Genomic DNA, 26,708 nt, shown 5'->3' with positions numbered 1-26,708 from the left:
TTTCATCTTCGTGGTCTCTGTTCATCACACATATGGGCTCGGCACCTGCACTGAGTCCATTTGGGAAGCTTCCACAGTTGAGGAATGTTATAGTGGGAACCCTTCCCCCACCATCCACTGTGCATGTCCCAGCGGGTTCCTGCCCGTTTGTTCAGTTCCTTGAGACCGCCACAGTGGTTAGTCCTTTTGGAGCTTCCTCTGTGCAGAAAGAGAAGTGCTGAGGTCCTTCATACTGTTTTTTGTGTGTCTTCTTGTTTGTCCGTTTTCTTCTTCATCGTCCCCCTCGTCGTTGTCTTCCTTCAACAACAACAAAAAGTTCCTTTGTCATCTGGTCTTTGTCGTCTATCTACTGTGGCTGCAGTGCTGTCTTAGGGCTGCAAAGGCACCCTTTTGAAAGTGTGTCAAGTGTGGGAGCAAGCTGCCCCTCACTGACCCACACCGAGAAGGACACCTTCCTGACTCCTGCTTTCTGTGCCAAATCCTTTACTAAGTAAGCATGAAAGAACAGAACGAACAGACTGAAGGCAGAGTTGTGGAGGAGAGCATTGTTGGCTACTGACCCCAAAACCACTGCTGAGTCCTCCACGAGTGACAGACTTGAGGCGACTTTGTCTTCCTCTAAGCCAAAGTCTCCTCGTCCGGCTACCTCAGTCGAGCAGACTGACTCTCTGACTCCTGGGCGCTCCTTAGCACTCTCGGTCGTGAGGAAAATCACAAAAAAGGCAACGATTCTGAAGTCGGGATCAAGTAGCCTGAAAAAACATAAGAAAAAGAAGTTTTCACCTCTTTGATCCCAGCACCCCCTCCATTGCTGGACTCGCCAATCCGTGTACTCTGTCCGGCACCTGGCAGTCCGGTCACCGAGCTGGTGTCGATCGTGTCCGATGGCGAAATCCGGGAATTTTCCCCTCTGCTACCAGCCTCTTGGGATCAAGAGTTCTCTCTGTCCGGAGGCTGTCATTCGCTCTTCAGGCAGGAAGCCCCGCATTGCTGTCTATCATCCCCTCCTCGGGATCAAGAGCATTGGTTCCACTCAGGACCATATCTCTCTTCTTATCGGTGTCAGGAGCGCCCTAGCTGCCTCTTGCAGTCCCCACCAATAGCCAACTCAGGACACAGACGAGTATTCTTTCCGAGACTTTATTCCTTTATTACTTTATGACTCTTTCAGATACTAATCACTAGCAACAAAGCAAGGAACAGCACTGGGGAAAGATAGCAGAGTAGCCTATGCTCCAGGTAAGGCAGTTGGTCCCCGTTTGAAGGAGAACCACGGGAAGACCCTGAACTTATGGGCTAGGGAGAGATCCTCCCTCTTTCCCTTGGGGCCTCGGGACGCGACGGTTGTTTGTGTGCCAAGCGAGCGCTACGCCTCCTTTCTAAGCCCTCCATCTGTCGTCGCTCCCTGCATCTGCGCCGAGCGTCCAGCAAGCCCCCCTCCAGCACTCTCTCACTGCCAGGGTCACTATCTATCCCAGGAAAGCTGGCAGGAGGAATCTCTGCCAGCTGCTGTGCTTGTGAGAGATGAGCGAGCTCCTCTCCCACGGATTGCTGTTCCTCCTCAGAATCAGAACTGCTCTGGGGCTGTATTGGCTCAGTTTCTACCCTGACAATCGGGACCTTCGTTTTGACTGTCATCACAGAGACAGATCATGGTCCCCCCAAGGTGACTGAGACATATGCTCTGAATGGTCTTACCCTCTGCAAGGGTCTTACCATTTTGGTGAATGGCATGCTGCTCGGGATCGAGGATACTTTTCGGAGCGCTCCAGGTATGCTGCTCTTTTCTCTCTGCAATATCAGCCTCTTCCGCCGAAGACTATGTCGCAGCCTCCTGACAGGGATGAGTTCCCAGTACCTCCACCTGTGCCACCTCGTTCCACTTCACTGCTGAAGAGCCAAGTGGAGTCATCTAAACTGGTGCTCTCAACCCTGACCTCAGTCCTACCACCGATTCCATCAACAGACTGTTCCACCAGCAACTTTGCACCATGACTCCACCGATGACTACCAATCGGATTCTTTGTCATACTCCTCTGTTCTGCCGTCCCTTCCATCTCCGGACGATATAGTGGGCTCCTTTGATGGGGTGTCCCTCTCTGAGGATATGTTTCACTTTGCTGAACAAGTCTGCAGAATGGTGCAGTCTTTAGGAATCGATGTACAGCAACTGGAGGAGCATATACAGGATCCTGTTTTCGATGCTGACCACACCGAAACGTTGAAACTGGTAGCAGTGCCTTTTCTCCTGACTCTTTTACAGACAGTCCACCAGTCTTGGAAGGCTCCTTCCTCCATGGCTCCAACATCCAAATGCCTTGAATCCCTTTATAGAGTGCAGGAAAAGGACACGACATTCCTGTATTTACATCCACACCCCAATTCCATCATTGTGGAGGCAGCGCAGGTTCGCTCACAGAAGTCTCATGCATCTCCTGCTGATAAAGAAGGGAGAAGATTGGACCTCCTGGGTCGGAGGATGTATTCAATGGCTGCTTTGGGGCTCCGAGTGGCCAACTATCAGATATCAGTTATTTCTGTGGGAGAAGATGGATTCCCTCTGTGATCCTTCCAGAGGATCAAAAGGAACTTGCTAGGGTCTTCCATGCCGAAGCTGTCAGATTATCAAGACAGCAGATTAATACTTCGAGGCATGCCCCAGATTGTCATGCCAAATCAATAGTCGGTTCCATTGCCCTCAGAAGACATGCTTGGCTGAGGTCTGTGGGTTTGACTCCTGAAGCTAGGTCTTGAATAGAAGATCTGCCTTTTAACAGAGAAGGGCTCTTCAATTAAAAAACGGATGAGCAGATGGACTCTGTCCAGAAAGCGAAGATAACCAAAATGGGCTTGGCCCCTCAACCATTACAGCAAAAGTACAAGGGTCACAGATGGTTTTGGCCCCAACCATACATGACCAAGCAGCAGTTTGACCGGTACCAGCACTACCAACCGACTCAATAAAAGAAAGAGCCTACTTCCTCTGCTAAATTTTGTCAACTCCGCAGCAGGAACAACTTATCTTCAAAGCGTTAGCTTTGACTCCCCGATGTTCATTGCTCCCACTCTTTCCAACACTCTCTTTCTTGGTTCCATTCTGTCACGCTTCCTACGGACCTGGAAGAGGATAACATCAGACACCTGGGTGTTGGACATAATTGCTTGGGGTTATATGATAGAATTTCACACTCTTCCCCCACTGGGGGCTGTTTGCGTCACACCACCTTCACTGGCCCTCCTTCTGGAGACGTCTACCTTGCTCCAAAAGGGAGCTATTCAGAGAGTCCTTCCATTCCATCAGGATGACGGCTTCTTCCCCTGTACTTCACCATACCGAAACGGGGTGGAGGCCTTTGCCCCATCATGGATTTAAGGAACTTGAACAAGTTTATCAATCCAGAAGGTACAGAATGTACAAAGGTACACTTTGGCTACAATCCTCCTCCTTCTTCGAAAAAATGTCTGGTTTGCTGCTGTGGACCTGAAGGACACCTACTTCTACATAGCAATTGCGGATGCCCATAATTGATACCTGCGCTTCATCACTGGTACCAACATGTTCCAGTTTCGGGTCCTGCCATTCGGCCTGGCGATCACTCCGAGAGTTTTTACCAAGTGCATGGTGGTTGTGTCTACCTGACACTGCAAGGCATCGGAATTTATCCTTATCTCGAAGATTGGCTCCTGGTCTCGGATTCAAGGAGGGATCTTTGCCATGCTATTGGAATTGTTTTGAACCTTCTGGGCGCATTGGGTCTCTATGTCAACAGAGAAAAGTCAACTTTGGAGCCAACTCAACCTCTCCAGTTTATAGGAGCTCTACTGGATTCCATGGTTGCGTGAGCCTACCTCCCTCTCAGTCAACAAACACAATTAAATGCTCTTGCGGAGACTGTCTTTACCCGTCGTTTGGTCACTGCCCACTCCATTCAAGTTCTCTTGGGCCACATGGCTGCTACGGTCTCTGTTGTCAGGTGGGAAAGACTTTGGATGCGACTACTACAAAATTGGTTACTTCGAAACTACAACTCCAGCCTAGATGCTCGGTGCTGTCGCCTTTTCGTCCCAACCAAGGTGCTAACGCCCCTCCTCTGGTGGATACAGCCTTACAATTTGGATCGGGGCATGCCTTTCATCCAGCGTACACGAGTCTTGACAGCGGACGCCTCGCTTTCCGGATGGGGAGCCCAATCAGGGCCTATGCTCTCCAAAAGAAAAGGAATACTACATAAATCTTTTGGCATTCCTTGCGACGTGGAAAGCAATGCATGCTTTCGAGCCTTACCTTCAAGGCAGACACATTCAAATCTTGATGGACAATACATCAGTCTTCTGGCACATCCAGAAGCAGGGCAGGACACATTCTTCATGACTCGTCAACCTCACATTGAGCATTTTTCAATGGACAATTCAGCGGGGCATTCTCTTGAGCACTGTTCATATTGCTGGAAAGGACAATGTCTTAGTAAACACTCTAAGCCGACGGTACCAGTCTCCTCACGAGTGACAGATGTCAGCTTCTAGTCTACATCTCCTCTTCCAGCATTGGGGCACTCCAACAACAGATCTGTTCACCACTGCAGCAAATGCCGTATGCTCCCACTTCTGTATGAGAGCAGGAGTCGGTCGATCCTCCCTAGGCAATACTTTCCAAATTTGGTGGTGGGGAGAACTTTTTTACCTGTTCCTGCCATTTCTGCTCCTCTCCAAGGTGCTGCAGAAGATAGCACACAACAGGACGGACTGCATTCTTGTTGCTTCTTGGTGGCCGAGACAACCATGGCTTCCAACTTTACGCCACCTTGTGAGGAGACGATTCTTCCGCCTTCTGCAGGATCCGGACATAATCGCTCTGGACCGAGGCAGGATTTGCCACCTCCACACATTGTGCCTCACAGCCTGGAGGATCCAGCACTGATCTCTCCTTCTCAGGTTCAGCCTGGAGTTCAGGCAATCCTCGATGCGGCGAGGGAGCTGGCTACTTGTCGTTCCTATGCCGTGAAATGGTCCTCTTTCCAGTCCTCTGCCAATCGTCATGCTTTCGGTCCTCTTCACACCTCTTTGGACAATGCCTTTTGAACCCCTGGCCATGACAGACTTTCGCCTGCTCTCATGGAAAATTGCCTTCTTAGTGGCTATCACGTTCTCTAGACGTGTTAGTGAACTTTGTGCCTTGAGGGTAGACCATCCATGCATGACTTTTCATAAAGACAAGGTTGATCTTAGGCTAGATGTTGCCTTTCTCCCAAAAGTAGTCTCTGACTTCCATGTTAACCAGTCCATATTGCTCCCAACCTTCTTCCCGGACCCCTCTTCTGACCTGGAGAGTAAGTTGCACTCTCTCAATTTCAGGAGGGCACTGGCTTTCTACAAATCCAGGACGGTGTCAGAAGTGCCCTGGCGGCCTCTTTCAGTCTACTCCAGTAGCTAACTCAAGACACAGACAAAAGGATTCTTTTCAAGGCTTTAATCCTTTTACAGCGTAATGACTCTTTCAGATGCTAATCACCAGCGACTAAGCAAGGAACAGCAGAGTAGCCTATGCTCCAGGTTAGGCAGTTGGTCCCCATTTGAAGGAGAATCACAGGAAGACCCTGAACTTATGGGCTAGGGAGAGTTCCTCTTTCCCTTGGGTCCTTGGGACGTGACCATTGCTTGCGTGCCAAAGGAGCACTACGCCTCCTTTCCACGCCCTCCAGCTGTCTTCGCTCTCGGCGTCAAGCGTCCAGCAAGCCCCCCTCCCGCACTCTCTCGCTGCCAGGTGCACTATCTATCTTAGGAATGCTGGCAGGAGGAATCTCTGTCAGCTGCTGTGCCTGTGAGAGATGAGCGCGCTCCTCTCCCACGGATTGCTGTTCCTCCTCAGAATCAGAACTGCTCTGGGGTTCTATTGGCTCAGTTTCCACCCTGACAGACGGCATCGTTCCATACCATGCAATGCCTTTTCATTTATTACGGTGGTCCTAAGAGGGGCTCTCCTGTCTCCTCCCAATGACTGGCCTCCTGGGTTGTGCAGACCATTGGATTGGCCTATGATTTGTCAGGGTTGGAATGCCCTCATCCCCTTGGTGTGCGCTCGTGCAGTGGCCACGTCTACGGCTTTCACCAGAGGTTTACTGTTGTCGGACTTGTGCAGGGCAGCGACATGGTCGAAACCGTCAACGTTTGTGAAGTACTACAAACTCGACATTCAAGCACGTTCAGACTGTGCTTTTGGGCGAGCCGTCCTGTCATCAGTTTTGACTTAAAGACACCTACCCTCCTGCAGTAAGTGAGCTTGTTAGTCGCCCGTATGTGTGATGCACAGAGACCACGAAGAAGAAATGCAGGTTGCTTACCTGTAACTGTAGTTCTTCGAGTGGTCATCTGTGCATTCAAACAACCCTCCCACCGTCCCCACTTCAGTGTCAGTGTCGCATTTGATGTTGGTACCAAGGTGTGATTGATTTCCCTCGGATCCAACGCCACATTAGGCGGTCTCATGGAACTGAGGGAATGGGCGGGAACCCACTGGGACATGTGCAGTGGACAGTGGGGGAAGGGATCCCACTAAAACGTTCCTCAGCTATGGAAGCTTCCCGACTGGACTCAGCACAGGCACAGAGCCCATGTGTGTGAATGCACAGATGACCACTCGAAGAAGAGCCAGGGCCTGCAGGAGAAGCCACCACCACCACCGGGGAAGAGGCGGGCCTTCTGCTACTGGCCCTGCTGCTGCTGGGCCTGCTGCTGCTGCTGCCGCCGCCGCTGCCACCACCACCAGGCCTTCCCTGGAGACTTCTGCCTGGCAGACCGCCAGTCCCTGCAGGACCAGGCCCCCAGGTACCGAGCCAGCTGTGCTGCTCCACCTGCCCTCCCTGGAGGGGCTACATAAGCTGGCTGGCTGAGGTGGCCTGGGAGAGCCAGGGCCTGCAGGAGAGGCCACCACCACAACCGGGGAAGAGGCGGGCCTGCTGCTGCTGGGCCTGCTGCTGCTGGGCCTGCTGCTGCTGCTGCTGCTGCCGCCACCGCCACCACCGCTGCCACCACCACCAGGCCTTCCCTGGAGACTTCTGCCTGGCAGACCGCCAGTCCCTGCAGGACCAGGCCCCCAGGTACCGAGCCAGCTGTGCTGCTCCACCTGCCCTCCCTGGAGGGGCTACATAAGCTGGCTGGCTGAGGAGGCCTGGGAGAGCCAGGGCCTGCAGGAGAGGCCGCCACCACCACCACCAGGGAAGAGGCGGGCCTGCTGCTGCTGGGCCTGCTGCTGCTGGGCCTGCTGCTGCTGCTGCTGCCGCCGCCGCTGCCGCCGCCGCCGCCACTGCCACCACCACCAGGCCTTCCCTGGAGACTTCTGCCTGGCAGACCGTCAGTCCCTGCAGGCCCCCAGGTACCGAGCCAGCTGTGCTGCTCCACCTGCCCTCCCTGGAGGGGCTACTTAAGCTGGCTGGCTGAGGTGGCCTGGGAGAGCCAGGGCCTGCAGGAGAGGCCACCACCATCACCGGGGAAGAGGCGCGCCTGCTGCTGCTGGGCCTGCAGCGGCTGCTGCTGCTGCCGCCGCCGCCACCACCACCACCACCACCACCTGGCCTTCCCTGTGGACTCCGGCCTGGCATTATTTTTAAGGGGATTTTTAATTGTTGTGTGTGTGTGTGTGTTCTTTTTCTTGGGGGATTTTGTTGTGGTTTTAGGGGTGGGTAGCCTGCCTGATAGGCAGGAGCGAGGGGGCATGTGTCCACCTGATGGAGGCAGTGGGGAGAGTGTTGGGGGCCAGAACATACCGAGGCTGGGTGGCAGGCGCTGGCGGAGTGCTAGGGGCAGGCCATGCCAGGTAAGGGGAACAAGCGAGAGATGTGTAGTATCTGTCCCCTGCTCCGGGCCTGTCCAGAGCCAAAGGATGGCTGGGGGAGGCGTGACCCCATCTTCTGGCCTTCGTTTGCTGCTCTGCAATGCCAGGTCTGTTACCCAGAAAACCTCCCTCATCCATGACATGATCCTGGATGGGGGTGCAGACCTGGCATGTATTACGGAGACCTGGCTGGCCGAGGCTGCTGCTCCAACCTTTGCAGCCATGTGTCCAGCTGGATTTTCGTATGCACAGCAGCCGAGGGCTGGGGATCGGGGAGGGGGAGTGGCTGTTATCTACCGAGAATCCTTAGTCTTCACCAGACCCCCTCTCCGGGAGACCAAGGTTGCTGAGTGCATGTACTGGAGGTTGGGCCCGAAGGGCAGTCTGGGGATTCTGCTCGTGTACCGTCCACCCCGCTGCACGACTGACTCCCTGGCCGAGGTGGTCTCTGATGTGCGTGTGCAGTCCCCTAACTTACTGGTGTTGGGGGACTTCAGCGTACATTCAGAGGCCATCCTTACAGGAGCACTTTAGGACTTCATGGAGACCATGGCCTCCTGGGAGCTGCACCATATTCTAACTGGACCCACCCATGTAGCCGGTCATGCACTAGACCTTGTGTTTGTTTCTGGAGAAGCGGGGAGTGATCTGGAAGTCGGGGGTATATCCACCACCCCCTTGTCATGGTCAGATCACTATCTGGTGACGTTGGACTTCTCGGTTCCACAACCCCTCCGCAGGGGTGGAGGACCCATTGAAATGGTCCGCCCCAGGCGTCTTATGGATCCAAATGGATTCCTGAACGTGCTTGGGGATTCTCTGGGGCATGCCAACGGCCACTCGGTCGAAACCCTGGTGGGTGGCTGGAATGCCGCAATCACTGGGGCATTAGATCAGGTGGCTCCGAAACGCCCTCTCCCCCTGAACAGGGCTCGGACTGCACCATGGTTCAATCCGCAGTTACGAGCTCTGAAACAGGAGGTGAGACGGCTAGAGCGCCGGTGGCGGAAGTCTCGCTCCAAAGACAATCAGACACGGGCTAGAGCTGTATCTTCAGCTTATCATGTGGCAGTGAAGGCAGCAAAAAAGGAATATTATGCTGCCTCCATCGCATCTGCAGAGTGCTGTCCCAGGAGGCTGTTCCAAGTGGTCCGGAGCCTGGTCGGTCCTGTGGCTCCGGAACCACTGGAGCATTCTAAGGCCTCCTGTGAGGCCTTGGCAAGGCACTTTGCAGATAAAATTGATCAGATTAGGTGTATTACTCTGCACGCTGTGGATACAGTTAGTGAGCAAGAGGCGGCCTGTGGCAAACCGGTTTTGTGGGATCGGTTCCAGCTTCTTCCTCCTGATGAAGTGGACAAGGTGCTTTTCAAATGTCTGGAGACGGTGAGTGGCTGGATGGGGAGGAATAAGCTGAACCCTGACAAGACCGAGGTACTTTTGGTGGGAGAGAAGAGGAGGCTAGGGGATGTTGACCTGGTGTTGAATGGGGTACGGCTACCCTTGAAAGACCAGGTCCGCAGCCTGGGGGTCATTTTGGACTCCCAGCTGTCCATGGAGGCTCAGGTGTCAGCTGTGAGCCAGACAGTGCTGTATCAACTCCATTTGATACAGCGGCTGCGCCCCTTCCTTCCCGACCATCTGCTCCCATCGGTAGTACATGCCCTGGTCTCCTCTCGTTTAGACTACTGTAATGCACTCTACGTGGGGTTACCCTTGAAGACGGTTCAGAAACTGCAGCTGGTACAGAATGCGGCGGCTCGCCTGATTAAAGGCAGCCACCGGCAAGATCACATCACTCCAGTGCTGAAGGAGTTGCACTGGTTACCAGTTGTTTTCCGAGCCAAATTCAAGGTGTTGGTTTTGACCTTTAAAACCCTATATGGTTCCGGCCCAGCCTATCTTAAGGAGCGCCTCCAGCAGCACCAGACAGGCCGCTTAACAAGATCAGCCTCGGATGGCCTTCTCTCTGTCCCATCAGCCAGGACAGCTAGACTGGTGGGGACGAGGGAGAGGGCCTTTTCTGTGGTGGCCCCCACTCTGTGGAACTCCCTCCCTAGGGAACTCCGTCATGCCCCCTCTTTAATGAGCTTCCGTCATGCATTAAAAACGCTGTTGTTCAGGCAGGCGTTTGGGGTGGGTTAGGGTATTTTAGAAAATGTTTTTATTGTAGAATTTTATTGTTTTAAATTGTTTTTATTGTGTGTTGTACATCGCCCAGAGTGGCTGGGTGACGAGCCAGATGGGCGATTAATAAATTTAATAATAAAAATAAAATAAAGTACAGTTATGGGTAAGCAACCTGCATTTTTCAAGATTATGTTTCCTTTTACAGGCTATTTTCGAGCTTTTGCAAGGGGAAGAAGACTTGATAGAAGACTTGAAGTTAGCGAAGAAGGTATTATACTCTTGAATGTTTTGTCCCTCTATTGAATTTGTTCATAGGCATATGGATAAGGTTTCTAATACATAAAAATTTGGGGGGCACAAGAGCCAGAGTGTAAAGGATATCATTAATTTGGAAATTTCAAATATGTGTTTATTTTATGACTTTTCTGTCTTTGTGCAGGCTTACCATGACCCGATGCTTAAGCTCTCTATAATGTCAGAGCAAGAATTAAACCAAATTTTTGGGACACTGGACTCTTTAATTCCTCTGCATGAAGGTATGATTCTTTTTATTCAATATGTTTGCGGAACAGTTGTGTAAAATGGTATTTTGGACTGCAAATTCCACAATGGATTTGAAGGAAAGAAAACCCATGAACTGAAATGGAAAGGAATCTAATCTTTGAGCTCCCCTACAAAATCCTGTGTGGATTTTTGTGTATGGAGGAAGAATGTATATTGGAATTGACTTTTCATTGTTTACCAACTACATTATGGTTTTATTAGTTGTCGTTGCTGTGTTTGTTGATTTTAACTTTCAGTGTCTTTGTTGACACACATCTTGGAATTGGTTCAGTATTTACACTGTTAAAGTTTCATTACTTGGGTAAAATGTTCCCAAAAAAACTTCACTGGCAAAAACTGTGTGGAAGTGGCTATCTGTGTACCAGCAAAATTTATTTTCGATCTATCAGAGGGTTTTTAAAATAATTGTCCATTTCAACTTTTTCATAAGATTTGTGTAATTGTGGTGTGTATGTGTGTGGGTGGACCTCTGTATATATATATATATATATATCAAACTACCATTGTCTCTCATGATGAAGTGATAACCAGGCCATCAAAGACAGTGAAGGTCTCACATACCAGCACCTGAGAAAGTTGAAGATTGTATTTCTTTACAAGCCATGATTTTTTCCATAATGTTTTTAATGTTTTATTTCCCTTGTATTTTCATCAGATCTTCTTAGGAGACTGAAAGAAATTAGGAAGCCTGATGGATCTACAGACTCAGCTGGTCACATCCTTGTTGGCTGGGTATGGAAAATGTTCATAAATGGTGCTAACTTGTTTTCTTGTTACCATTTTTCGAGGTTAGAAAATTGAAAACAAGATAATAGTATTTGGATATCACAGCAATCAGGCAGTATGATAACTGAGGCTAGTAAAATATGCAAAGAATGGACACTGATGTCAGGATTTACAAACAATCTAAACCCTATGTGGGCGTTCATCTTCTAATGAGTAGAGCTAAATTGCAGTGGTGACTGGTGACTACTTAGGCTGAGAGAACAGAGGGCAGCCCGCTGGCAGAGGCAGAGCCAAGGGGTCACTGTGGACAGAGCCACTTGCACCTCTTTTGCCAGACAGCCTCCTCCCTTGCAAGGTCCAAGTGTCTTGAAATGTCTAAGATCTGTGCTTATCTATGTAGCGATGTTACATGGTAAAGCGCAGAGTAAGGACAGAAGAGCCTTGAAAGGAAGAAGTAAAGTTCAATAAAGAAGAAAATGTTAAGGTATCTAAATATGGAGAAAGGGATATGTATGTGTGAGGGTTATCTTACTTTCACATGCATAAATGAACCAATCATATCATCACATCTCACTACTGCATTTTGGAGTTATGGTAGATAGCTGAAGAGAAACGTCAACTCCGTATGGCCTCTTATTTCTTTTATGACAGGCTTTTAATGTTTAAACAGTTTTGCTGCTGTCTGTTTTGTATTATATTTTAGATTGCTCAATTTAGGACGCAATCCCATCTAGATAATCGCCAGCCTCCAAACTTGGAGGCTGCTGACTATCCTATGAAGGGTGGCTGGAGCATGGAGGGGATTCTCTCCTCCGTGCTCCGGCCACCCTGCATTTTTGCCTAGACGGGCGATTTTGGAGTGCGGGAGGGAAGGGGCCTGAAGACTCGATAGGAAGCTGTGTAAAGCAGCTTCTGCTGTGTCCTCCCCTCACCACCCCCAGGACCACCCCCTTTTCCCTGTCTCCGTGTTCCATTTCTAAGCACGGAGATGTAGCCAGCACAGAGAGAACCACGCTGGCTATGAGGGAGTGGAAAACACGGTTTCTGGGGACTGAGGTCAGAGCCCTGGCTCCGACCTTGGTTCCCAGAAACAGAACAATCCTATGGCTCTCTAGACAGTGTCTAGTGGCCTTAGGATTGCTCCCTTATACTTCTAGATGGTAGTAAGCAGCAGTACCAGGCTTCTTGGGATCATAAAATAAGCTGTAGAACTGGTATCCTTCAGTAGCAACTATTATCAAATAAAAAGTTGCTTTTTTTTTTGCATAAGTCAAAACCACTGCGCAACAGGATTAAAATGTTGAAAACAATCTGTGCAAGATGTATATTCTTAGAACGTGAACATGAATTAGAGGACGCGAATATATTAAAAACACTTGCCAAATGTACATCCCACAAACTATTTCCAAATATTTATTTTTTCCTTAGCTGCCTTGCCTGAATTCCTATGATAGCTATTGTAGCAACCAAGTAGCTGCCAAAGCTTTGCTGGACCATAAGAAGCAGGACCATCGGGTGCAAGATTTCCTGCAGCGTTGTCTAGAGTCACCTTTCAGCCGCAAACTAGACCTATGGAATTTCCTTGACATCCCAAGAAGCCGTCTGGTGAAGTACCCACTACTACTCAGAGAGATTCTGAGACACACGCCAAATGATCATCCAGACCAACAGCACCTTGAAGAAGCTGTATGTACTTAGTAATGTACTTAGTAATCTAATTAATCTTCTATAATAGAGCATTGTTTAAAAATGTTGCCACAGTCAATTTCAAGGCTCTTGCATGGAAGAGATTCACATTCCTGACATGCCTCAGTTTCTGTTTTGCTTGTATGCTTAACACAACTGTATTCAAGAAAGACGCCATCATGCCATTGCACCGAGGCAATGCATAAGTAAAAAAGTAATATGTACGTTAAAGTCATGATATATAGCCATTAATTATATTCAAAACTGGTATTCCCCAGTCGTTTTTTTTAAAGAAAAAGACTTGACTGATGTGAGTGAAGGGAAAAATAACAATGTGCTCCTTCTCTAGTGATCATTAAAATTGACTTTGCCCATTACATCAAATAGGTGTTATATAGACAAGAGCTGAAGTGATTTACCATAAAAACTGCCAGTCTCACTAGACTTACCTGGTGATGTCTGTCCAATGGGACTATCAGTTGCCTATCATTGTGTTTTTACTAAACGCTCTTGATTTTTGTGTGCAGTGTTGTACATGAAAAGGGGCGGTCCTCATCCTAGCATTATGGACAGGATTATAAGTAGCCTCACCAAACCACCTCCCCCGCCACCCCATGTGGAACCACAAAGGAATCACCATGTTTCTTTCCTCATCAATTTCTGGCTTTATATCTATCTCACAGATCTGCAGGGCAGGCATGACATGTACAGTACATGTACTTAATGTACAGTGCCTAGTAGTGTTGCACCAATGTGCTCCAGTGCCAAATTACATAGCTGTAGCCTGTAGCTTTAGGTGGCATTTGATTTGCATGTCTAGCCAATTTATTTCCCAAATCTCTTGACTTTAATAAATTTCCTTACAGAATGTTCACAATTATATAATGTAAATATATGTTACTTGGTACTCAAAGAACCTTATTTTGTTCTGCATATTCAGTTTTAGCATACTGGTATTTAAGTTTTGGAAGGGTTGCCTTTCCCAAAGTATAGTTTTGGAAAATTTAATTTAACTAGGGGACTGTAAGCACTATAATCCACTGACTGCTTATGCTAGAATAGTTGCATTGTATTGTACTGTTGTAATACAACAATGCAAATTGCTAAAGTCAGATCATATGACACATCAGGCTAAATGAATTTGAAGTGTTAAAATTTTTCAGGAAGTTGATCCAAAAGGCAAATAGTCTTAACTGTGTTAGGGACAGTGCTTTTTCTTTGGACATCTTGGGAATGCTTTCCCCCAGGACATGCTCTTTGCTGGCCTTTAGGAGGATTTTAAATACTTCAGAAGCAAGCATTTAAAAAGCTAGGACAGGAGGTAGCAAAATTAGCTTGGTAAATTATGATTTATCTTTAATTGTCTTTCTCACAGATTAATATTGTCCAAGGTATAGTGGCGGAAATCAACAAAAAGACAGGTGAATCTGAATGTCAATATTACAAAGAGAGGCTAATATATCTTGATGAAGGCCAAAAGGACTCTCTGATAGATGATTCACGTGTTGTGTGTTGTCATGGTGAACTAAAGAACAACAGGGGAGCGGTAAGGAATTCATTTTTCAAAACTCTTTTTTGCCAGTGATGTTTTATCTGTTTTATACTTTGATAATAATTTATAATCAGAGTGAACTGCTTATTTTGACATTTAAGGTTGCAACTGGCTTTATAACAGAGTTTAGAACTGGGAGGCGGGGCATGGGTGGAATGGATCATATTGTGTTCAGGAGAGAAGGTATTCTTTATCTACTTTTAACACATTTGTCAGGTTTTATAATAAGCCCCTATCATATTCCCCTAGACTCTCTGAGGCTTTTATTGTGCTCTCGTGATTGCTCATTCATGGTCCTTTGCACAACGCCGTCATCCTCCAGGGCCTCTCTCCATGCTTTGCATCCATTATTGCAGGGTTTTTTCCTAACAAGGAAAGTGTGGCATTTTTTCTGAATGGTGTTATAAAGCCCTGGGTAATGCTCAATTCTGCTATAGCACAACATCGCCTAGTGGTTGTGTAATGGAACTTACAGAAAGCCAGAAAAGAACACCACCACCACACACCCCCACCGGAAAAAAACACATGTAAAGGAGCTGATCTTAATCCTGCAAAGAATCCAAAAGCAGAAGTTCTGGTAAAGGTGTAGCATAAAAGCTTCATGTAGAAAGGCCGTCTCTTAACCATCTTCATGTTAGCTTCCCCATTCACTATGTCCCTTTCAGGATGCCTGATTCCCCATCTGTATGAGATTAGAATTGGAGATACTTGAAGCATTGTGCCACAACTATAGAACTTGTTTCCTTGAGGGATCTGTCAAACTCCATCCTTGCACACCTTATTTATTATGGTTTCTGACTGTAGTATATTGATATCTTGCCTTTCGTCCCTCATGGAACTTGAGATGGCATATATAGATAGCATTCCCCTGGTGGTCCACCAACCAGGTTCTGATCAGACCGAAACCTATTTTTCTCCTTATGATGTTTGGTTTGATTGATGACTTAGATATTTGCATTTTTTTTATTAGTGTTTGAGTGTTACCTTCTTAAACTGTTTTGTATTGTATTATTTTAATTGTAAACCACTTTGAATATGTTTTATAGAAAAATGGTATCATAATTTTATATGGAAATAAAATAAATGTGGAAATAATTCTACACCTAAATAACTGCTAGTTTTAGATGTTGTTTACATCCTCCATACTATAGAATATTATAGTATTTTTAAGTGGTGGTAGTGTTAGGACTGTTCAGAGAACTGCCCTGAGTGTTCTTTGAGCTGAATGACAGGGTAATAATGCTAAATATAAATAAATGTCCCAGTGTGCCCATAGCCATACGACTTTTGTTCTCCTATAAGGGTGGGCAAAATTGGAAAAAAATGTGCTGTACAAAGATGTATCGAGAACACAACTACATTTATTCAAGAGAATAACAGATATTACATCTCATAGTGTAAATCCACATGCATCCAGGTTTTTTGAATAGATGCTAGATTCCATGTTCATGGAATACTAATTGATGTTTATACCCATTTAACAGAGATTAAAAGAATTTCTGTGGGCATGGGCAACTTCTCTCTAAGAACACTCTTGTCCCTGTCTTCTCTGTGAGCTCAGTTATGCTTCCCAACTAGTCAGAAAAAGACTTCTGTTTTCACCCAGGCTGTCATGGCTCTCACCAGACAGCCAATGAATGCATACACCAGGGGTACATTATTTTCATATGCACCCTTGATGGCGGGGGGAAAGCTGCTTGTAAAGAGCAAAGGTACTGCAGCATTTATTTGTTTTTTAATCATTGCTTTTTAAGCTAAGAGTAGGGTGTTTTCTCATTTAGACCATTTAACTATTTGCTTCTGAGGACTATATTTTTGGTACATCATCCTGCAATTTCTCTAGACTACCATTTGAATGCATAGGGAAAATGTCCTAATAGTCATGGACCATTTCCACCCCTCTTCTGTCCAGTGCTGAGCTACTGAACTTTTTTTTTTCTTTAAAAAAAACAACTAGGGAATTTAGGGCACAATCCTATGCATATTTAGACAGAAAAAACCTCCTACAACTCCCAGCATTCCCCAGCCAGCATGGTTGGTTGGGGAATGCTGGGAGTTGTAGGACTTATTTCTGTCTAAACATGCATAGGATTGTGCCCTTAGAAACAAAAACTGTAAGTATGACAACTCACAATTTCCTTTTTCTTTACCACTAGAAACTGCATGTCTTTCTCTTCCAAGAAGTGCTGGTAATTACTCGCACTGTTACCTATAATGAACAACTCTGCTACCAACTGTATCGGCAGCCCATTCCTGTGAAGGATCTTGTGCTGGAAGATTTGCAAGATGGAGAGATGCGATTGGGTGGATCCATACGTGGTGCATTTAGCAACAATGAGAGAAGTAAGAAACAATAAGATTATTTCAGTTTTATCAAATTTTGAAATTTCAGAATTGCATATTCTTGTTTAAAGCGTTCTTCCAATTTAACTGCTTTGTTAGAATGAAAATGTGCATTTTTCTTCAAATAGCTACTGTATAAATGAATCAATCTCTTAGAAATGTAAAGTGAGAGGTTACAAGGTCCAAAAAAGAAACCTCTGCTCATGCACTACAAGACTCTTCCAAAATCTTTCCTGGAAGCAGAAACCACCATGGGGGTTTCTCCATGATAATGGAGAAGCGAATGGAGGCTTACCCGGATTTTTTCAAAGAATCAGTTTTGGTGCGCTTTGATCAGCGCAGGGCTCGCACCAGTATAAGACACTTCACAGAACATACTTCTGGGTGGGGTGGAGGGACTGGAGTAAATGTTACCAGACTGGCAGGGGCTGCTCAGCCAGTAAGACAGTATTCCCCCCCCCCTCCCGGATCTCCTTCCGCTGATATTCCCATAACGCTATGGGTCAGAGCTTAGCACTAATTTCTTCCTTACACCAACAAAGCAAACAGTAAGGAAACACAGCTGTGGATCCTTTGATACTTGATAAAACCCTGGGAGATCTCCTCCCATGAAATGGTCCCATGGAATCAGTCTCTTTCTCTCTCTTCCACCCCACCCCCACTAATTACTTCCTTTCAACAATGCAAATGGTAAAGACACGCAGCATGGATCTTTACGGAACAAGCCTCATTGACCACAATGGGAGTTACTTCTGAGGAGACACCTGCTTCCCCAACCTATGCTTCTGCCAATTTCTTTTTTTCCTTCCCCTTTAAAAGCGCTATCTCACTTTGTCACTATTGCACATTTGTCTAGCAACACCTACATCCCCTATCTCTCGCAATTGTCCTATCATGCAATTGCACAATTCTGTGATAGAGCAATTGCGTGATAGAGGCATAGTGAGGTGGAAGAAATCACCTATCCTGAAAGGAAGTAATTAAACAAATCACACCTACAAAGGGGTTTTGAATGTCACTGTGTCACTATCACACATTTGTCCAGCAATACCTATACCCCCTGTCTCAGTATCTCACATTTGCCAGCTATTCCTATACCCACTATCTCAGTATCGCACAATAGTGCGATAGGGGGTATAGGTATTGCGGACAAAAGCGCTAGTTTGCTTTAATGCTTTACTTTTTAAAAAAAGTTACAGGCTGCCTGCAGCACACGTATACTTTGCCAGGATAGCCACCAGAGTTTAGTAGTAGGCAAGGTGAAGTAAACGCCATGAGGTAGCTCAGAACTCTAATGGCCAGCTGTGAATTGGTGGAAACGGTGAGGAAACACAGGCGGGGAAAACATTGGGGAAACACCCCTTGATCGGGGTTAGTGAGGTCAAGCCAGGTGAGACATACCCCTGGGCAGGGCTGTCATGCCGGAGTAAATGCAGAGGGTGGTGCACACCACAACAGAAGTGCAAACAAGCCAAATTAAGGAAAACAATCAGACTAAAAGTCGTCTCAGAAGAACTGTTTTTTCCAAGATAAGCTCCGGGGTGACTGTGGGATGGCCACAACATCATGTATCCCTAACGACCTCCAAACATAGCCAGCTCGGAGTAAATTGCTGGTGAAGACAACCCCCCCCCCCCACAATGTCTCATTCATACAAAGTAACAAACCGCTTCTTATTTAGGAAGGAGCAAGAGTTTAAAAAGCAGTATGTCAGCTCAAAAATCAAAGTGTGCTAGATGCTGCTGCCAAGAAAGACTAAGGAGACCTTTAAGTGTTTGTACTGATACCTTAAGTGAGTGGCGTTTAAAGGATAATGCTGTGAAACACACATGGCAACCTAATTCCCAGCAGTGATCACGGGTGAGATAGTGAGACCGTGGTAAATGGCTGCCCACATTACTGGGAGAGAGGGGAGCCCCTGTGCTCTTGCTAGTATCACTGGAGGCATGGATAGACGAGGACAACACTGTGTAGATGTGCAGAGTTCCATGAGGGCCACTGACAGAATTCTCTGTCATTTTTTCTGTTGTTGGTGGTGGCTGCTGCTTACTGCCATTACTTCATCTCACTGGCTGCTAATTGCCTCATATTTTTAGCATTACTTAATTTTTGTATGAGACTTTGTTCTTAAAAAAAAAAAAGAAGTTAAAAGGTGGGGAGGTAATTACAGTAAGAAAACAAACTGTTTTGAGTTTGAAGAGCTGCATTTTGTGTAGGAAACTGTTTTCTCCCATGTGGGCATGTCCAGCTTGCAACTGACCAATCCAACCCCTGCCCGCCAAGCTTTGTATAGAGGAGACTCAATTAACCTTCCTCTGCTTTGGCTCCTGCTTATATGGAACTGCCAAAATGGTGTGGGGCATGGGGAGAATGACTTAGTGGGACATGAATGCATGGATGGTAGGCTGCATTTGGCTTGGTGGGCCCCAAATTGTGCAGGTCTGTGCTGTTGAGATGTATCTTTAGTGTAGAATAGAAGTATAAATATTGAGGACTTTATCTAAAATCCAAGTTCTTCAAAACACTTTATAGAATATGCAGCTATTTAGATTACTATTACTTTGCTGGAAGAAACAAACTAAGACTTGAACTACCCTTTAAGAGTTTCCAGAAATTTCAGTTGGTGCAAAATATGGCAGTTAGGCTGCTAACCTGTGCACAGTATTGTGATCACATCACCCTTAATTGTCATGGTTCTTATTGTTGCTTTTATGGTGTTATTATGTTTTTATCTGATTATTATTTTAAGTTTTGAATTTTTTGAACATCACCTTAGTTGGTTTCAGAAAGGTGGTATAGAAATACCACACACACACACACCATCTATCTATCTATCTATCTATCTATCTATCTATCTATCTATCTATCTATCTATCTAATCTCCTTCTGAAATTTAACAAAGTAGCATATGAGCTCTTCCAGAAAGCATTCTATATACTAACAAGGCTGGTTTCTTTCAGTTAAAAACTTCTTTAGAGTCAGCTTCGCAAACGGATCTCAAAGCCAGTGCCATTCATTACAAGCAAATGACACCTTCAATAAACAGCAGTGGCTCAACTGTATTCGTCAAGCCAAAGAATCAGTCTTGTGTGTATCAGGTGAGGGTGGACTGCCCGATTCCGAAGGACCCTTGCTAACCTCATCAAGTAGGAACAGAGTACCCGAGCAGGAATCAAAGCTTGAGCAAATGGACCAATCAGACAGTGGGTCTGACTGTAGTATGGACACTAGTGAAATCAGCATTGACTGTGACCACATGGAGCAGACAGACACTTGGGAAAATAACAAAGCATTAGAAAGTAATGTCTGACAAAAACTTCATAGAGGTGTTCTGTGTCTTATCTGTACAGTATCAGCATTCCATATATGGAGCAAGAAGCACTTTTTAATATTTTTGTGACAATGTCAACTCAGTCTCTATTATATTTGTACTTTTTGACCATAGTACTGTAACTGCCAGTGTGAGTAATTTAGACTGTATGGCAATTATAATCCTGTGATATTCTATAAATGTTTCAGTAGCTGAGAGAGGTACTTGATCAATTATTCCAAATGTCCTGCTGGTAGATATGATCTCTAAACTACTGTTTTTATGCATATTACATAACAGATGTCTGTTTATAAAGTACCCTATTTTGATATCTTACATGGCAGCTGACCACAAGGTATCTACAAGCTTTTAAAGAAGATTATCAAAGCCAGACATTTGTTGCAAATGACACACAAGTATCAAAAAGCTTGAAAGGCTAAAATGAATGGTTTCCTTACTGGATGACTTGACTTGCACAATCCAGTGACCACTTTTATGTGTGAGCGAGCCAGTGGAGAGTCCATTCACGAAACGATGAGAAATCAAGTGATGTACAAGCATTTGTGAAAAAGCTCTATGTTTTAGGATAACCTAAGGTAGCTTTGCTATCAGGTCAGCAGGAATCTTAAAGTATAGATAGATTCCTGAGTCCTTATGGGGAAGCCAAGATCCATGCATTTAACAGCTAAATTCTGCCCAGTGCAGAATGTATAAGCCAAACAGTCATTTGAAAGCAGATGGTGCTGCCAGACCTGGACCTTCAGATTAAAATCTGAATTTTTATATGATTGTGCTTTTATATAAGCAGGTGGCAGTGTATCTACTAATCCATTTGTAATAAAGCATTAGAAAAACAAGGAAAAAGTAAAGTACCAGAAAAAAGTAGAACTGAAATATCCCAGTGATTTGGTTTAAATTGCTTCTGTTTTGTTTCATGCAGCCCTTTCTGTGTCACAGCCAGGTGGTTTGTATGTAAAATGGTGCTAATATCCCTTATAGTTTTTTACATTCACACTTTTAGCTGTATGTAACGTCATCCTGTCTTTGGGATGGCTATTATGTCATGCTGGCAAAAAATACGCCTTTCTTCCCTCACTATCTCGTATACTACCTGTTCTCATAATATGTGGTTCACAGGTATGGACACTTTTATAAACACTCCTTTACAGGGAATCTGTTCAGTGACCTTTTCAGGGACAAGATTTGGAATGAAACCCAGATGGACTGTCTTGTTGTTCAGTTGTTAAGTCATGTCCAACTCCTCGTGACCCCATGGACCATAGCACACCAGGCCTTCCTGTCATCCGTTCTCCCCCAGAGTGTGCTCAAGTTCATATTCATTGCATCGGTGATGCTATCTCGCCATCTCATCCTCTGCTGTCCCCTTCTCCTTTTGCCTTCAATCTTTCCCAGCATCAGGGTCTTTTCCAGTGTCTTTTCTCTTCACATTAGGTGGCCAAAATCTTTGAGCTTCAGTATCTGTCCTTCCAATGAGCAGTCAGGGTTGATTTCCTTTAAGATGGACTGATTTGACCTCCTTGCAGTCCAGGGGACTCGTAAGAGTCTTCTCCAGCACCACAGTTCGAAAGCATCAATTCTTCGGCGCTCAGCCTTCCTTATAGTCCAGCTCTCACAGCCATACGTTGCTACTGGGAAAACCATAGCTTTGATTATACGAATCTTTGTCGGCAAGGTGATGTCTCTGCTTCTTACTATGCTGTCTAGGTTTGCCATAGTTTTCCTCCCAAGGAGCAAGCGTCTTTTAATTTCATGGCTACAGTCACCATCTGCCGTGATCTTGGAGCCCAAGAAAATAAAATCTGTCACTGCTTCCTTTTCTTCCCCTTCTATATGCCAGGAAGTATGGGGCCAGATGCCATGATCTTCGTTTTTTTAATGTTGAGTTTCAAGTCAGCTTTTCCATTCTCCACTTTCACCCTCAACAAGAGGCTCTTCAGATCCTCTTCGCTTTCTGCCATTAGGGTGGTATCGTCTGCGTATCTGAGGTTGTTGATAATTCTCCCGGCAATCTTAATTTTGACCTGTGATTCATCCAACCCGGCGTTTCTCATGATGTACTCTGCATATAAGTTAAATAAGCAGGGAGACAATATGCAGCCTTGTCGTACTCCTTTCCCAATTTTGAACCAATCAGTTGTTCCATGTCCGGTTCTTACTGTTGCTTCTTGACCCTCATACAGGTTTGTCAGGAGACAGGTAAGGTGGTCTGGTACTCCCATCACTTTAAGAATTTGCCACAGTTTGTTGTGATCCACACAATCAAAGGCTGTAGTGTAGTCAATGAAGCAGAAATAGACGTTTTTCTGGAATTCTCTTGCTTTCTCCATGATCCAGCGAAAGTTGGCGATTTGATCTCTAGTTCCTCTGCCTCTTCGAAACCCAGCTTGTACTTCCGGTAGTTCTTGGTGCACATACTGCTGAAGCCTAGCTTGTAGGATTTGAGCATAACCTTGCTGGCATGTGAAATGAGCGCAATTGTACGGTAGTTTGAACACTCTTTGGCATTGCCCTTCTTTGGAACTGGAATGTAAACTGACCTTTTCTAGTCTTGTGGCCACTGTTGAGTGTTCCAAATTTGTTGGCATATTGAGTGCAGCACTTTAACAGCATCATCTTTTAGGATTTTCAATAGCTCAGCTGGAATACTGTCATCTCCGCTAGCTTTGTTGTTAGTAATGCTTCCTAAGGCCCACTTGACTTAACTCTCGAGGATGTCTGGCTCAAGTTCAGTGACCGCACTATCATGGCTATCAGGGACATTCAGATCTTTCCTGTATAGTTCTTCTGTGTATTCTTTCCTCCCCTTCTTAATCTCATCTGCTTCCGTTAGGTCCCTGCCTTCTTTGTCCTTTATCATGCCCGTCTTTGCACAAAACATTCCCTTGACATCTCCGATTTTCTTGAAGAGATCTCTACGCTTTCCTATTCTGTTCTTTTCCTCCATTTCTTTGCATTGTTCATTTAAGAAGGCCTTCTTGTCTCTCCTGCTATTCTCTGGAAATCTGCATTCAGTTCGGTATATCTTCCCCTTTCTCCCTTGCTTTTCGCTTCCCTTCTTTCCTCAGCTACTTGTAAAGCCTCCTCAGACAGCCACTTGGCTTTCTTGCATTTCTTTTTCTTTGGGATGGATTGAGTTGCTGCCTCCTGAACAATGTTACGGACCTCCGTCCATAGTTCCTCAGGCACTCTGTCTATCAGGTCTAATCCCTGAAATCTATTCCTCACCTCCACTGTATATTCATAAGGGATATGATTGAGGTCATACCTGAATGGTTTAGTGGTTTTCCCTATGTTCTTCAATTTAAGCCAAAATTTTGCAAGAAGCAGCTCATGATTTGAGCCACAGTTACCTCCAGGTCTTGTTTTTACTGACTGTATAGAGCTTCTCCATCGTTGGCTGCAAAGGACATAATCAATCTGATTTCGATATTGACCATCTGGTGATGTCCATGTGTAGAGTCACCTCTTGTGCTGTTGGAAAAGAGTGTTTGCTATGATCAGCGTGTTCTCTTGACAAAACTCTATTAGCCTTTGTCCTGCTTCATTTTGTACACCAAGGCCATGCCTGCCTGTTATCCCGGTGATTTCTTGACTTCCTACTTTAGCATTCCAATCCCCTATGATGAATAGGACATCTTTTTTTGGTGTTAGTTCTAGAAGGTGTTGTAGGTCTCCATAGAACCGATCAACCTCAGCTTCTTCGGCCTCAGTGGATGGGGCATAGACTTGAATTACTGTGATGTTGAATGGTTTGCCTTGGATTCGTACTGAGATCATTCTGTCGTTTTTGAGATTGTACCCCAGTACTCTTTTCCCACCCTTTTGTTGACTATGAGTGCTACTCCATTTCTTCTAAGGGATTCTTGCCCACAGTAGTAGATATAATGGTCACCTGAATTAAATTCGCCCGTGCTTGTCTATTTTAGTTCACTGATTCCCAAGATGTCGATGTTCAATCTTGCCATCTCATGTTTGACCACCTCCAGCTTACCTTGATTCATTGATCTGACATTCCAGGTTCCTAAACAATATTGTTCTTTACAGCATCGGACTTTCTTTTCACCACCAGACACATCCACAGCTGAGTGTCCTTTAGGCTTTGGCCCACCCGCTTCACTCTTTCTGGCGCTACTTGCAAATTCCCTCTGCTCTTCCCCAGTAGTATATTGGACACCTTCCGACCTGAGGGGCTCATCTTCCGGCGTCATCTCTTTTAACCTTGTGATACGTTCCGTGGGGTTTTCTTGGCAAGAATACTGGAGTGGGTTGCCATTTCCTTCTCCAGTGGACCACATTTTGTCAGAACTCTCTGCCATGACCTGTCCGTCTTGGGTGGCCCTGCACGGCATAGCTTATGGCTTCACTGAGTTACGCAAGCCCCTTCGCCACAATAAGGCAGTGATCCATGAAGGGGGATGGACTGTCTAGACCTATATAAAATGCTTACAGAAACTTGCAAACCCTGGGAATGGGACTCTACCAGACATATTCACAAAAGTGTCAATTTTTCACTGGTTATGTTCAGAGAAATCACCTTCATGTTTTTGGTGCATTCTATTAAGATTTTAACTAGCTTAATTATATATTTTTTTAAAAAAATGTGATTACGCATTCGATTTAAACCCATGATTCACAATCATTTTTCTTTGGGGCCCATTGAAGGAATTTTGCCTCATTCAGGGCCTACTGTGTGCCCTCGTATTCGCTTCTTGAGGCAACTGTCTGCAATATCCACTAGTGCTGCAACTCTGGCATCTGAACTGCAAAGGCTTCTACATCTCAGAAAATGTTTCGCCAACTCTTTAAGATCAAGAACAACTTTGATCAGCTTTGCACCCTTAAAGCTGGGAAAATGTCAATAAAATTGGTAGTTCTGGGTCAAACTTTAATTTCAAATGAAAGTTTGAACAATATTGGAATGCTAAATTTGATCCATTTCTTAAAGATGGCCCTAAATTTTACAACCTAGTGCACTGAAATTGTCTCTCAAACCATTGTTATTTTCTGTACCATGTTGACTCCAACCTCAGCACATGCAGTAATATTCCTAAAATATTGCCAAAATGCATACGTTGTATATTTTACATGTTTACAGAAAAACTAGGGGAGTAAATAAGGTGTCAATTTTAATTTGTATATATGTTTTCCCACGTGTTAGAGGAATCATTGTGTTGAATTAATCAATATAAAAGAGATTATTTTACTTCTATTTTTTAAAAACAGTATTATGGCCAATTTTATTCTCTAGAACATATTTCTGTATGTATAGGATTTAAACATGATAATTATTTTCTCTTTCAGGCTTGTAATTTATTTAAATTGCTTCATTTTGGAAGCTGAGTATTAGCCAATCAAGAAAAGCAGAACAAGAGAACTATGATTTAGTGTGACATCCAAACAGGACCAGTGGAATTTTTACAAAAGAGAAGGAAATAGAAAATACATTAGGCTACAATGCTATACACACTTGCCTGATAGTAAGGTCCATTGAACTCGATGGAACTACTTCTGAGTAAACCTACACAGAATTGCGCTGTTAGAATGTGTACTACTGAAATGACAAATACTTGCCAAAATGTTGGAGAAACTGTGTAATGTTGTCATTTATTAAAAATTATGTACGTATTAATGAAATCATTTTGCATAACTTGCACTTTTCTCAAAGCATTTCAAATAAATTACACTGAACAATTTTTTCATATCTTCTTGCTCAATACGCAAAGCTAAATGACCCCATACTTCAAAACCTTCACTGATTTCTGAAAAATCCTACTTGTAATATTTACATTTGATCTAAGCTAAATGGAGGATACTTCACTGATGATCAAAATTTATAAAACAAGTAACTGAAATGTGACATAAATTGAATGGGCTCTGTAAAAAAAAAATCTGTTTTAACCAATTTCATCTGTCTCATCTGTAATGTGAAAATCACAGTTAGAAAGCAACGTGCATTGTAATTCTCAATGCAAACATTTTGCCTGAGTACAACAAAGTGCTTGTACATATCTGGGTATAGGAAGCAGATGCACAGCACCATAAAAATCCAAGAGTGGTAGCTGAATCATGAACCCTGATGTTTTAAAAAAATCATCTACCCTAACAGTTTTGAATCAAGTATGCATCTTCAAACTTTTGTACTTTGTGTTTTGTTATAAAATATGGATATTTTATTATTGTGCAAACTGGACTACAGTGGTTAAACTACAGTTATAATTAGAAAAAACGAATGAGTAATTGTAGTTTAAATAACTAAAGAGAAAAGATTAGTAAAACTAGATAAGAAACTTCATGAGACCATTGTAAGCATCAGTAAATATTTAAAGAGAAATTACAAGTCAAATACATTTGGTGGGGCTTGTACATTGATAATTGCATCAGACTCTATTCTAATTTGTAACTGAATAGGTTTTGTGCACTGGGAATTAAGTTGACTTATGCAGTTGACTTGAAGTTTTAATAAGGAGCTAGGTTGCTTTTGAAAAAGAAATAGATGATGAAGAAAGAAAAAAATAGGAAATGACTTTACAATAATAGTTTAATTACTA

General features: G+C 44.8%; 1 protein-coding gene across 4 annotated transcripts in view; it reads left to right on the top strand.

The window, feature by feature from the left end:
• The window catches only part of ARHGEF3 (Rho guanine nucleotide exchange factor 3), a 229,399-nt gene extending 203,546 nt beyond the window's left edge, over nt 1-25,853 (top strand). For all 4 annotated transcript variants that reach the window (XM_084840053.1, XM_084840056.1, XM_084840055.1 and 1 more), the window contains 7 exons: nt 10,164-10,226; nt 10,398-10,494; nt 11,178-11,254; nt 12,677-12,934; nt 14,310-14,480; nt 16,643-16,829; nt 19,790-25,853. In XM_084840053.1, the coding sequence (XP_084696179.1) occupies nt 10,164-10,226; nt 10,398-10,494; nt 11,178-11,254; nt 12,677-12,934; nt 14,310-14,480; nt 16,643-16,829; nt 19,790-20,139 (1,203 nt within the window). In that variant the 3' untranslated portion in view covers nt 20,140-25,853. The remainder of the gene's footprint in view (nt 1-10,163; nt 10,227-10,397; nt 10,495-11,177; nt 11,255-12,676; nt 12,935-14,309; nt 14,481-16,642; nt 16,830-19,789) is intronic.
• The last annotated feature ends 855 nt before the right edge of the window (nt 25,854-26,708 follow it).

Source organism: Heloderma suspectum, chromosome 2, assembly GCF_057233095.1.
Source record: "Heloderma suspectum isolate Gila_16-S chromosome 2, 16-S_ref, whole genome shotgun sequence".
Lineage (NCBI taxonomy): Eukaryota > Metazoa > Chordata > Lepidosauria > Squamata > Helodermatidae > Heloderma > Heloderma suspectum.
This window is presented reverse-complemented; position numbering and strand designations above follow the sequence as displayed.